This window comes from Asparagus officinalis, chromosome 4 (genome assembly GCF_001876935.1).
Source record: "Asparagus officinalis chromosome 4, Aspof.V1, whole genome shotgun sequence".
In the NCBI taxonomy this organism is placed as follows: domain Eukaryota; kingdom Viridiplantae; phylum Streptophyta; class Magnoliopsida; order Asparagales; family Asparagaceae; genus Asparagus; species Asparagus officinalis.
The window spans coordinates 49,961,531-49,975,072 of record NC_033797.1 but is presented as its reverse complement, the minus strand read 5'-3'; the positions used below and the strand labels follow the sequence as shown (position 1 = coordinate 49,975,072).

The following is a 13,542-nucleotide window of genomic DNA, read 5'->3' as shown; positions in this document are numbered from 1 at the left end:
ACCTTTTATATGTGACGTTGGAAGTAGAGAGTATTATGCATCCAATAATATTTAGCTGGATTTCATTCATTCTTAGTATAACTAACCCGATATTCCCACTGAATTGCACTTGGTCCCATTTTTCCCTTAACACAAATCATAACCATCTATTAAATTGTATATGGTTATTTGAAGAAGTGGTTTCTCCACTAGCTAGCCTCAGTTGAGGGGACATGAATCCCTCCACCTGCCGGCTTGCATGACTTCGCTTAGGTCTTTGCATTGATGTCTGGTTAATAACCTGTTTCTTTTCTTTATTGTTTCCCTTCATCTTTTATCTTTCTTTATTGATCTTTTTGGAATATGTCTATAGCCTTGCAGTACTCAATACAACTCACTCTGTATGATGCAGGTTCTTTTGATGTGTATCTTGTTCTGATATACTGATTTTTGTAGTGTCTTTTCTGTCTTGCAGCTGCGGTTTTGAAGGAGAAACTCTTAGCATTAGGTTCATCTGGAATTTTGGCAGACCATCAGCTCCAGGCACAGCTACAAGAGCATCATTTGAAGGGGTAAGTTGGCATCTGTTTGCTGTTCTGTTTGTTTTCAGTAATACTTAATTAAAACCTGTCTCGTTCAAATATTTCCTGCTCATGCTTTACTGTTCTCAAATGTAATGCCTAAAGTTTATTTGTTGTGTATTGCCTTAGCTATTGTTTACTAGAAGGTTGGCACCATTATACAAAGATGAATGCCGGTCTGGTATTTATCACTTGTCACCTGGATTCAGTTTCCGCTATTGTATTTGTTAAGAAAGATTCAAAGAATATTCCCTTTACTAATAATCCTTTGAAACTTTTCATGCCAGTGACAAATCTTACTGTTTTAGGTCACTCATATTACATGTTTTATGCCTTTCCTGTAAGTTGGTTCTGCTGCCATTTATATGTACTCCTTTCTTGGTGTGCATTGATTTTTATGTGCCCTTCAGATGAAATATTCATAGGAAACATCATCTGTTAAGATGTTCTTGTCCGTCATTCGTATTTTCTGATTATTTTAAGTGTATATTCTAAAATTTCTTTACTTTCCTAGCAGCTTGCAACTTAGAATGATAACCTACTTTTATATGGCAGGCAAAGTCAGCTCACAATTGCAGATATTGCACGGAAGGCATTTCTCCACAGTGTAGGTTCCTCTTAGATATGTTTCTATTATCCTATTGTTGCTTTCTTACATATTATACATATACGTTTAGATTCAATTGGAAAGTATGTAAATGGAACAAATGATGACGGTAATCACTATAAGTGGGGGCTTAGCCTTCACGATGAAGTATAGTTACAGGGCAGCTTTTCATTAAGGATATGAATTTTATTATCACATTTCGGACACCAAATATATGAGGATCATGTCAGTCTGTCACTTGCACTGACCTTTTGGGTAAATTTGAGGCTCAAGATACCTGAAGGGCTATCTACAGGAAAAAAATTATATATAAATAAGATAGGTTTGTAAAGTTTTTGAGACGAATAGAAATAATAAGAAAAGATAATCTGAGTTTCTTGATAAATCATGTCATATTTAAATAAAATCACATTTGCTGTTTGTACTTGTACGGACTTGTCCACGCTCAGGTATGTTATTTCTATTTGTACCAACTTGCTTATGTTGACTAGCAAAAGAGAGAAAAAGAGACTTGTTTATGTTTACAGTAAACGACTAAACGTCACAATGGGACAGGCCTTCTTAGGACCCATGCCAGCTGACATGCTTCCACATATATTGTCCGATTAGAGAAAAATAGACAGGTGTAATGTTGTTTCCTTCGTGTATGCTTGTACTTTGTGAGTCAAATAATGTTTGGAGCTATAACTCTTAGATTTCATCTCTATGTTGGACTGAGCCTCATTAACTGTTCTATCATTTTCTGATGTTTGGATTGAGCCCTCCTCTCTATATTACTGCAGCATTTCATGGAAGGACATGCCAAAAGTGGTCCAATATCTCGGTTACCTCTCATTACGATTTCAGATGCTAACAATCAACTGAGAGATGTTCCTGTTTGCCAGGTTCAATCAGAGCCATTATCAAGTCATTACACATTTATTTACTCCATTCTAACCGATGACATATTTATCCTTCCAGCCTTTGCATTTGGAGATGAATTTTTTCAATAAAGAGAATCGTGTTCTTCATTACCCTGTCAGGGCATTTTATCTTGATGGTTTTAACCTTATGGCTTATAATCTCTCTTCTGGAGCGGATAATTTATATAAGAAACTCTACTCGACGGTAACAAACAGAAATATTTGTTTCTCCTTTTAATCTCTTTTGGGCATTTAGTATGTCAACAAGGATTATTTGCTTATTCTTTGTTTAGGCTTATTTATCTTATTTTCCTTCAGATTCCTGGAAATGTTGAATGCCTTCCTAGAAGCATGCTTTACAGTTCAAAACAACACTTGTTCCTAGTTGTGTTTGAACTTAGTGGACCTACTGGTGTTGTTCATGAAGTTGTTCTTTATTGGGAACAAACAGATATACAGTCAGTTAATAATAAAGGAAGCTCAGTTAAAGGTTTTTACTATGTCTTGATTCAATCAACATATTTTATTGTGATTGGCTTTCATATTTACTGTAATTGCTTCTCTGTAGGATGCGATGCAGCATTCATGGGCCCTAATGAAAATCAATATGCTATACTTGATGAAGATAAAATTGGTCTGACGTTGTATTTTCTGCAAGGGGTTGCCTCCCAAGAAGCTAGTGAAATTATTAAAGCACTTGATGATAAGTCATCTGCAGATAATAAAGTTGCCCCAGATCGAGGTCCTCTTCAGTTTCTATTTGAAGCAGAGGTTGACCGCATATTTTCTTCTCCATTAGGTGATCTATATAACGACCCTCAATTTTTCGGTGTGACAGCGAATTTCCACCCTTAAGACATTCGCTTATACCAATGTTACTGATGGTTATGCACTACAATATTGCAGAATCAACTATCCTTTACTCTATTTCTGGAAAACACATTTGTTTGGCCAAGCTGCTTCATGGATACCGTCTTTCAACTGATGATGGACAATATATTTCTACAAAAACTGATGGGAAAAAGTTCATTAAGTTAAAAATAAATGAGAAAGTTCTACAGGTATATCTATTATTTCTAAGTTGAATTACATTTACACATTATAGCTAAGATCTCATTTTACCCTCTCTATGTTCATGATTTTTTTGGGTGTTTGTACACTGTTACTAGTTATGTGAGCACCTAATATGGGTGCCTTCTTATCATCTAACCATATTTAATCTATATATTCATGGCTTACAATATATGTTTAAGACCAAGCAGATCAGTCTCCTCTGTATGATCTTTTTGTTTTGCTCAAGTTGTGCTACCTTGTTTAAGAGTCCACCACCTTTACCTAAGTGACTTTTATTCTCTCTTATCACAGTAAATTGAGCATACTTGCTTTCTGTGATTATTTTGATAATTACTGCAGCCAGATTTTTACTTATTCATCCACCCAAAAAGGTTTGACATTCGTCTGATGTGGCTTCAACATAAGTCTAACCCTGTATTGCATTCATTAGTAATGGTCAAACTTTATCTAGTTCAGATTTGGCTTGTCTTTGTTTTTTTGCTTTTTAATGTAGTTCAAATATTTTTCCTCTTTGGAGAGGAGATGGTCCTCAATATGTGGGAGAAGGCTTTGATTATCGCCTTTCTTGGACACTAAGTCGCCTTTCTTGGACACTAACTGACAAAGAATTACTAATGTTAGGTGTTCGTTGCAGGTCAATTGGCAAGAGACGCTAAGAGGTCATGTTGCTGGAATACTAACGACACACAGGGTCCTGATAGCTTCTGCAGATCTTGACATACTGTCTAGCAGTTCAACCAAATTTGACAAGGGGCTGCCTTCAATATCCTGAAATCTTTTTTTTGTCTTTACTATATTAATAACAAGATTATTTCAATCCTTGTGCACATTCTGTATTAGAACTTTAACTCCTTTGAACTATCGATCCCTTTTGTGGCTCGGGCCTGCACTTCTCTTTTCGTCTGCTACTGCAGTTAGCATTCTTGGATGGGATAGCAGAGTTCGGACGATTCTTTCTATTAGCCTGCCGTGCTCTGGTATGCTCCTTGCTTATTTGCCAGAAATTCTCCCCTCCCTCACAACCACCCAAAAAAAAAACCCTCTCTCCGGGTCAAAATGCACACACAAACAAAAAACACACAGTACACCAATTTAACTCCAAATTACTAATTTGAGGAATTTTCGCACTATAAGCTTTTATTTAATGTGCAGTGTTGGTTGGTGCTTTGAACGATCGCCTATTGCTGGTAAATCCAACAGAGATAAATCCCAGACAGAAAAAAGGAGTTGAAATAAGGAGTTGCCTTGTTGGGCTTTTGGAACCTCTCCTCATTGGATTTGCAACCATGCAGCAATACTTTGAGCAAAAGATTGACCTTTCAGAGGTCTTGTACCAAATAACATCAAGGTTTTCTTACTTCTCTACTTTGTGCTTATGTGGCTATTCAAGCAATCAAGTACTGTCAAATTTGTTGCATCCAGTTAAGCGTGATGATCTGCTTTGGTGTTAACTGCTGTAGACCCATGTGGGCTTGCGCGCACACACAAACACGTCTTTGCATTATAGCATTTCTTAGCTTTGAATTAAACTAGGTTTGCAACCGCTGAGGTGTTCTCTAATGTTCTGAGTGAAGGTTTGATAGTTTACGCATTACCCCGAGGTCTTTGGATATATTGGCTAAAGGCTCTCCTGTATGCGGCGACCTTGCTGTATCATTGTCTCAAGCAGGTCCTCAATTTACACAGGTGTGCATATTTTCTATTCCTCATCAACTTTCATTTATTCCTTAGGTTTTCTTACATCTAAAAAATTGTACAAAATTGCTTTAGGTACTGCGTTGTCTTTATGCAATCAAAGCTCTCCGATTTTCTACTGCTTTATCGGTCTTGAAGGACGAATTCTTGCGATCTAGAGATTATCCCCAATGTCCTCCTACGTCTCATTTATTCCACCGGTTCCGGCATTTGGGTTATGCTTGTATCAAGTACGTTTATCTCTTGAATGAAATATTTCATTTATGGTCACTTGTCATCTGCAGATATTTTCGCTTGTTTGATTTTGTGCAGATTTCACGATTTTAACATTACTCTATGCAATCTTCCTGGGCAAAAAGGAAGAGAAGGGGAAAAACTGCATAGAACAATAATAGGTTCCAACATGGTCGAAGGACTGTGTGAAGTGGTAGTTGTAAGCAAGGTTTTAAGTACCGGTTTTCGGGGATTTATCGGACGGTCAAAATCCATATCGGATAGCGGATATCGGGGATACATTGGCGATAAGTAGTATTTATCGGAGGGACATTACTGGATAGTGATATACATAATATAATATTCTAAAATGTAATCTAACCATACTTAATAAAATATAAATATACCAAAATGTAAATAATTATGTTAGGATCACTAACCAGTGGTAGAAACTCAGGTTGGATCGTCTTTAAAGTGCATTGAATAGGTGCTCGTTGCACGAAATCAAAACTCAAACTAAAGGCCAATAATTTCAAATTTTGGGCCGACAATATCAGTCAATAACTCACTTTATTGCCGCATTATTGGAGATAAACATCCAAAAATGATAACCGATTTAGAATCGAACTTATCGTAGCGAAAGGCTCCCAAAACCGATAAATAGTCAATAATATCGGTTTATCGGCCGATATTTAAAACATTGGTTGTAAGTGGTTGGATTAATGTGATAGGTGATGTTGCACTGCATTGTTATATCAGATAAGTTAGATACACACCAATGAATTTGTAAGGTGGGAAAGACGAGACAATTAATCGCCTCCAAGTGGATCTACACACATATTACAAGAAGCTGATTGTCAAGAGTATGTGCTTAACGTGTCCTCCAATGCTTAAATTGGTCTCTTGAAGAGAAAATAGAAAAGGATTTCTAGGGTTTAGTTTTGCATACTTTCCTCCCCCTGGAGAGGGTTTTTTAACCCTCAGTGATTATTTTGGCATTGTTCGTGTACCTCTCCATCATTGAATCAAAGGTCAAAGATTCCATTGTTCTGCGAGTCTGTGTTGTAATTGCAATCTTGAATGTTTATGGTTATCTTTTTAGACACAAGATTTACAAGATTGTTACGAGTCTCAAATGTGCCTAACCGCCGTTTCTATGTTTTTTGTTTTATCGTGTATTGTTCATTTGTTATAATACCAACTCGACAACATTCTGACCTCCTTTGCCATTGGCCTCACCTTTTTACTATTATGACCCCAAGGTCACGGCCCAACCTCTTTATTATGCTTCTTGCTTAAGAGGTTGTTATAAGCTTCCTCCCCTTTATGGGCTTGACGTCTAGGGTCATTAGCCAATCGTATCAATAGGGATGTAAATAAACCAAATATATTTTCCCCATGTTTAACCCAACAAATTAGCGAATTCCAGGCCACTGCTCCGTCAATCATTTTCTTTCCAGCTACTTGTGTTTTAGCACTTTATGATCAATTAATTGCTAGGTTAAGCCTAGAATTTTAAAATATGGCAGTCTTTGCCCTGATATGGATATAACGTACTGATCTTTCACACAAATCTAGGGGTTTTTATGGAAAAAAGTTCAGTGGAGGTCCTTCATGTTTCATGTCTTGGCGAAATATCATTTGAGTCCTTAATGTTTATAAGTCAATAGTGAGGATTCCTAGCACTACCTTTGTCATCAGCTTAAGTCCATTTTACGCGCTTCCATTAGATCTTGCCGACGTGTCCATGATATGGCAAGATGAACTTGTAATTTCACTAATTTCTTTTACTAATGTGGCATGACAAACTTGGATTTTGTCTTATTTTTTTGTTGATGTGGCAGTGACATGGCGGGGCCACGTTGCCACCACCTCAACATGATTTAACTGAGGTTTGGAAAAATGACATATACGTTGCCACCACCTCAACATGATTTAACTGAGGTTTGGAAAAATGACATATAGGATGATGACAGAGGTAACGTTAAAAGACACCCACTGCTGACTTTCAAACATTGAGTGGAAAAATGACCTATAGGATGATGACGGTGGTAAAGTTAAAAGACTCCCGCTGATGACTTTCAAACATTAAGGGCCCAGATAATAATCTTTGGTCGATGCATTAGGAACTCCATTGAACTTTTGCCTTTTTTTTATACCACTCATATTATTCAATAAACTTGATTCTTCATTATACAACTCTGGTTTTATGCAATATTTATGTTAGATGGGATCATGTTTCGTCAATTCAATTTGTTCGGTTTTGATCTGACCCGGTGCAGTTCAGAAAACAACTTATTTTGGCCCACCGAAAAAAAAGAAAAGAAAAGAAGAGAAAAAACACTCCTCACCAGTCCTCTCCACTATATCCTACTCTCTGAGATGAAAATTCTTACACTTGATTGGATCCACTATGTTTCAAGTGCTACAATTCATTCCATTCCTGAAAAACAGTGCATTCGAGGTATCTTATTCTATCTGGTTCAATCAACTGCCTTACTACCTTACATTTCATCGCCGCCCCCCCAAAAAAAAAAAAAAAAAAGATTTGTGAGAGAGCGAAAGGAGCTGCGAATTGAGGGGAAAAGAGAGGGAAATTTGTGCACCATCTAAATGAAAAAGAGCGTGGAGTTTAGAGGTCTAACCTGAGATCGTTTGAGGACTGACCAGAGATCGATCAGCTGGGTTGGTTCTATTTGAAATATTCTAAAGTCAAAATGTATTGAAAATATTTTTGAAACAGGCAGAACCGTCAAGATCCAGCCCTTTAATTCAATTTAATCGGTCTACATCAACTAATGTTTATTCTGATTAATTGCATAAAAAAAATCTGTTATCCAAAGGATTGAAGGGAGCCAACACATAACCATGTAGGAGAGTAAGGAGTGACATCCGCAGATTACTTGTATGGAACGTGGATTATGTGATTGGCTGAAAGATTATATGCCTAGTATGCTCTTTATACAAAATACAAGTTGAACTATTTTATTTTTTCGACATTTAAAATTGTGTTCATTTTACATCATAAATCAATCAGATTTCTCAAATATGTCACATGTGTTTGCTCTTTTTTATCTATTGGGGAGGGAATTTTTGTAGATTCTCGTTTCTACGACTAGTATTGGAAAAGTGATAAACACACATATCAACACACATATAGACAATAGACAGACACACTGACACACAAAATGCACATGCAACACACACACAATGTACAGGCAAAAAAAAATGCATACATAGATGCACACATACTCTGGGAAAATGTGCATGCTACACATGTTGGACATCTAAAATTTTTCTACCATGTCATAAATCCAGAAAGCCAATGTTAATAAAGAACTTCAGAATTATAAAAAATATCTGACCTATATATCCTCCTACCTATAATGTAACGTATACTCATCTTAATACACTTTTTTTTATGTGAGAGAATCAACTTAGATCCGTATATTTTTTTATTAGTTATGAATGAACTTATTAGACATATCCAAGATGAAGTCCCATGATATATGTTAGTTGTTAATGACATAATATTAGTTGATGTGACTAGGAAAGATATGATTTCTTAAGTAAAAATTTGGAAAGAAGCACTGAGATCTAAAGGATTTAGGATTAGTTAAACAAAAGCAGAATATAAAGTGTAATTCTATTAATAATGCCGTGAACAGGGAGCATACAATACACATTGACAATCAAGAAATACCAAAAGAAATTTCTTTTGATATTTAGGATTAATTATTGTCAAAGTGTTAAGTTTGATAATATTGTGGTGCATCCAATCATATGAGGATGATTAAAATGGAGAACTCTTTGGGAGTCTTATGTAGTTGTAGAATATCTATGATATTGAAAGGAAAATTCTACATAGGTTTATGATCTTTGATGCTTTATGGATCATAACGTGTGCAAAAAATAAGTGTAGTAGAAGTGAGAATGCTATGATGGATGTGTTGATATCCATTAAGCGATAGGATAGGAAATTCATTGGAGGTTAGGTGCTGCTCTTATTGAGGATAAAATAAGATAGGATCAATTTAGACATAGATGGTTTGGCCTTGTGGTAGTATATTCACCATTTCAGAGAAATAAGATTGTAAGTAAAAGGGAAAGGAGGATAGAGTTACGCCTAAGAGAACTTGGTTAAAAATAATTAAAAAAATATGTGGTAGCGGTTAATATAACAAAGAAAGATATCACAGACATGATTGAATTGAAGAATAAGATATATCCATACAACTCACAAAAATTGGGATAAAGACCGTATTGTTGTTGAATTGTTGCAAAAGGAAAGCATAATGATTCTCTAACCTAATACCATTTGTTATCTCAAAGTTGAATTGTATATTATTTATAAAGGTTGATTAGTTAATTCCTAAATTTATTGACGCCCTCTTCCTGTATTAGAATGATGAAAATTTCTACTCTTATTAGAACTCTTGATGAGATTGAATTCTACACGTTTTGCTCAATAATGATTTATTAACTTTGAATTTTTTTATTGGAGCTCTCTTCCTATATTAGAATGATGAAAAAATTCCAATTTTATTAGAATTTCTGATCAGATTCTAGATATTTTGATGTAGCATGATTTACCAACTATGAAATTTTTTTAATCCATGACTATATTTTCTTGTATAGAAAAAAGATAGGATGATATATAGACAATGTTACAGAAGTCGCTAGACGGACTAGGCGTTCGAGCTGGTAGGGTCTAGTGCCTAGGTATTTGCCTATATTTTAATTTATTTAATTATAATAATTCACAAAAATATGTATTAACTTCATATAAAATCACAAAATTATCCAATCATGACAAATAAAAGATTCAAATTAACTAAAATTAACTAATTAGACTAAAATTAACTAAGATTAAACTAAAATTAACTAAGATTAAACTAAAATTAACTAAAACTGAACAAGATTAAACTAAAATTAACTAATTAAACTAAAATTATACTAAATTAACTAAAATTAACTAAAATTGAACAAGATTAAACTAAATTTAACTACGATTAACTAAAATAACTTAAATTAACTAATTAATCAAACTAAATTAAGTAACCAACTAAAATTGAACAACATTAAACTAAAATTAACTAATTAAACTAATTGATTAAACTGAAAGTAACTAAAATTAGCTAAAATTGAACAAAATTAAACTAAATAAAGTTTGGTTTGGGTGAGAGAGTGTGAGAGAGAGGAGAGAGACGGCTGAGTGTGAATAGAGAAGGGGAGAGAGAGTTTAGGTTAAAGTTTGGTTTGAGTTTTGGTTTTCGGGTAACGCGTATGGGTTTAAAGTTTGAAATTTTATTTAAGCGGGCCACCTAGCCGTAAAATTAGCTAAAATTGAACAAAATTAAACTAAATAAAGTTTGGTTTGGGTGAGAGAGTGTGAGAGAGAGGAGAGAGACGGCTGAGTGTGAATAGAGAAGGGGAGAGAGAGTTTAGGTTAAAGTTTGGTTTGAGTTTTGGTTTTCGGGTAACGCGTATGGGTTTAAAGTTTGAAATTTTATTTAAGCGGGCCACCTAGCCGTAGGCGCCGCCTAGGCAGGCGGCTCAGGCTAAAATTAGGCGCATGAGTTTTTAGAACATTGTATATGGATAAGAGTTGGCACCTCATTTGATATAATGAGCTATCAAGAGATAGAAGTTGTGAGGTTTACCTGCACCTGGGTGACTAGCAGCACCTGGGTGACTAGCAGGATAAGTTTCACAACTTCTCATGGTAGTTCATTTAACAAAATGAGCTTCCATCTCATACCTATGTCTCTATATGTTTTTGTGCATATGCGTGTGTGCATGTGTGATACAAATCTGTTGCACATTCAACATTTTACAAACCACAACACTAATATAACCAAAGCATCAGATGTTGCATGTTGGACATGCCAACATCACACCTATAAATATTTACCCATATATATGTTACACACACACATATGTAAGATGTAAGTAGTTCTAGTTTACAAGTCTAATCAGCTCACATTTGTAGGTATTCACTTTCTGGCTACTTGATGCATTAGCAAAAAAGGTAGGGAGAACTAGTACTGAATCATTTGTTAGGGACTATGGAGCACACAAACAACACACACAATAAGGAACAAAAACACGAACACACCACAGTATTTTTACGTGGTTCGACCGAACATGCCTACATCCACGATTCTCTAAGCAGGACAATTACCTATTTTCACAAACCAATACAATCGACACAAGTGTTGCCAGTTTTGCACGAACAAACTTGAAAACCCTCACACATCTCACATCTCTCAAGGAAACCAAGGACACCAATCACTCAAGAGCTCGAAGAGGCCAACCATCATACTACATTATTTAAAAAACCCAAGAACACTGATCACTCAAGAGTTCAAAGAGGATCCTTCCTCTGACCAAGAGGATGACCTTTTCAACACAAGCTCATTCCTTTATATAGTCTTCCTCCTTTAATATTTCCAATGACCAATTAATACTCTTCGCAATTTCCAAGAGCAACCTTCAAGCTTCTAATGCATGCACCTTTCAAACTTCCATCCTTTGCATTGTCCAAAGTTGACTCGTCTTTCAATATTCCCTAGTCAACACTTGCATTCGTTTCTTAATGTGATTTGGGGAGAATCCCAACAACACTCTAGAGCGCAAAAGGTAGCATTTATGCTATTCTTTCCTTAATAACTTGATGGATGAGCAAATCTTTTAAAAAATTCTAAGATTTTGTTTTTGGAAACTGCAAGTAATTATATACATCAGCTTCCACTGCAAGTAATTATATACATCAGCTTCAGTGGAATGGTAGTCCTGTAATCAAATTATATCTGGGAAAGTTTGGCTTCAGATCAGCCATGTCCATGCCCACAATAAGACTTGAATAATGCACATGAATATATGCCGATATCATGAATGTGCATGAGCTGTTACTTATAAAATGCATTGGGATGAGGGGGAGAGACTATTTTTGTTAATTATTAACCATTCTCATCATATATCTAGGCATGGAGGGTCTGTTTGATGTATGAGCAAGAAAATGTAGAAGCTTCTAAATTTTGGTTCTGAGCCACTGTTGATTGAGTACATCATCTGCGAACGATTTTGAATGAGAAGAATTCAGCTCATAGTTAGCCAAGTCTATACACATACACAATGCTGATGTTTGTGAATACATTCTGATATTATTTCATGGTCATAATTAAAGAAAGCTGTATGATAGATACTATGTTACTTAAAATATAAGATTATTATTGGGGACAGAAAGCGACATAACAAATTTGATGTCGTGTTATGCATTTGATTTGATTATGTGGCATATAATGCAGTTATGTGTTATGCACTACCCCACTACACAATGAATATTTATTTTACATTATTGTTCATGATGACATTAACACTATATACTAGAATTCTTTTTTCAGTTGGTAGGGAGCAAGTATTTGTGGTACATTTCTTTGATGATTTCTCTCACCCCAATCTCTCTAATTTCCGTGTTTTGTTGCTTTATATGTTCATACCTTTTCTTAATGCATTTTTTTCCTTATACAAAGCATGTCTTTTATATTTTTGCATGTTGCAAGCAAGTCATGGAATATTGTTTCAGGTATGCTCAGTTTGACAGTGCCAAAGAGACCTTCGAAGTCATTTCGGATTATGAAAGCATGCTTGACTTGTTCATATGCCACCTGAATCCTAGTGCCATGCGACGCCTGGCTCAGAAGCTTGAAGAAGATGCAACTGATTCAGAACTCAGGCGATACTGTGAACGAATCTTGAGAATCCGTTCTACTGGATGGACACAGGGTATTTTTGCTAATTTTGCTGCTGAGAGTATGGTTCCTAAGGGACCTGAATGGGGTGGTGGAAACTGGGAGGTCAAGACACCCATTAATATGAAGGATATACCTCAGTGGGAGCTAGCTGGGGAAGTTATGCCCTATATGAAGACAAATGATGGTGGTATTCCGGCCATTATAGCAGATCATATTGGTGTTTTCTTGGGTGTTATCAGGGGAAGGGGTAATGTAGTTGAAGTGAGTGAAAAGAGTTTGGTCAAAGCATTCACTGCAACTAGTGGTGAAACCAAAGCTTCAACAACCCCTGATTCACTTACCGGTCTGAATAAAGCAGGCATCAGTGGTGATGTGAAAGATGATTCCATAGCGAATATTTTAACCAAACAATTGGCTGGTCCTCCTGCTGCTTCTGATGAACAGGCAAAAGCAGAGGAAGAGTTCAAAAAGTCCCTATATGGTATTGTTGACGGAAGCAGCAGTGATGAAGATGAATCAACTTCAAAATCCAAAAAGATTCGCATTAGGATCCGTGACAAGCCGGTTGCTGCTTCGACTGTGGATGTTGACAAAATTAAAGAAGCTACGAAGCAGTTTAGACTCAGTGATGGTATAGGGTCATCAAGGACCAAGTCATCATCAGGAAGTCAAGATCTTTCCATGGTTTTGACTCAGCCTCTCCCTCCTGCTGCTGCTACTTCTACTGCTACTAC

The 13,542-nt window shown here is 35.9% G+C and overlaps 1 protein-coding gene across 1 annotated transcript in view; it reads left to right on the top strand.

The window, feature by feature from the left end:
* LOC109837428 overlaps positions 1-13,542 on the top strand; it is a 36,184-nt gene that overhangs the window by 19,450 nt on the left and 3,192 nt on the right. The window contains 13 exon segments of the mRNA XM_020405664.1: positions 455-551; positions 1,116-1,167; positions 1,950-2,051; positions 2,128-2,274; positions 2,388-2,559; positions 2,638-2,868; positions 2,976-3,130; positions 3,778-3,906; positions 4,003-4,120; positions 4,296-4,491; positions 4,718-4,829; positions 4,914-5,068; positions 12,640-13,542. The exon segment at positions 12,640-13,542 is cut by the window's right edge and continues 1 nt beyond it. Of these exon segments, the coding sequence (XP_020261253.1) occupies positions 455-551; positions 1,116-1,167; positions 1,950-2,051; positions 2,128-2,274; positions 2,388-2,559; positions 2,638-2,868; positions 2,976-3,130; positions 3,778-3,906; positions 4,003-4,120; positions 4,296-4,491; positions 4,718-4,829; positions 4,914-5,068; positions 12,640-13,542 (2,569 nt within the window).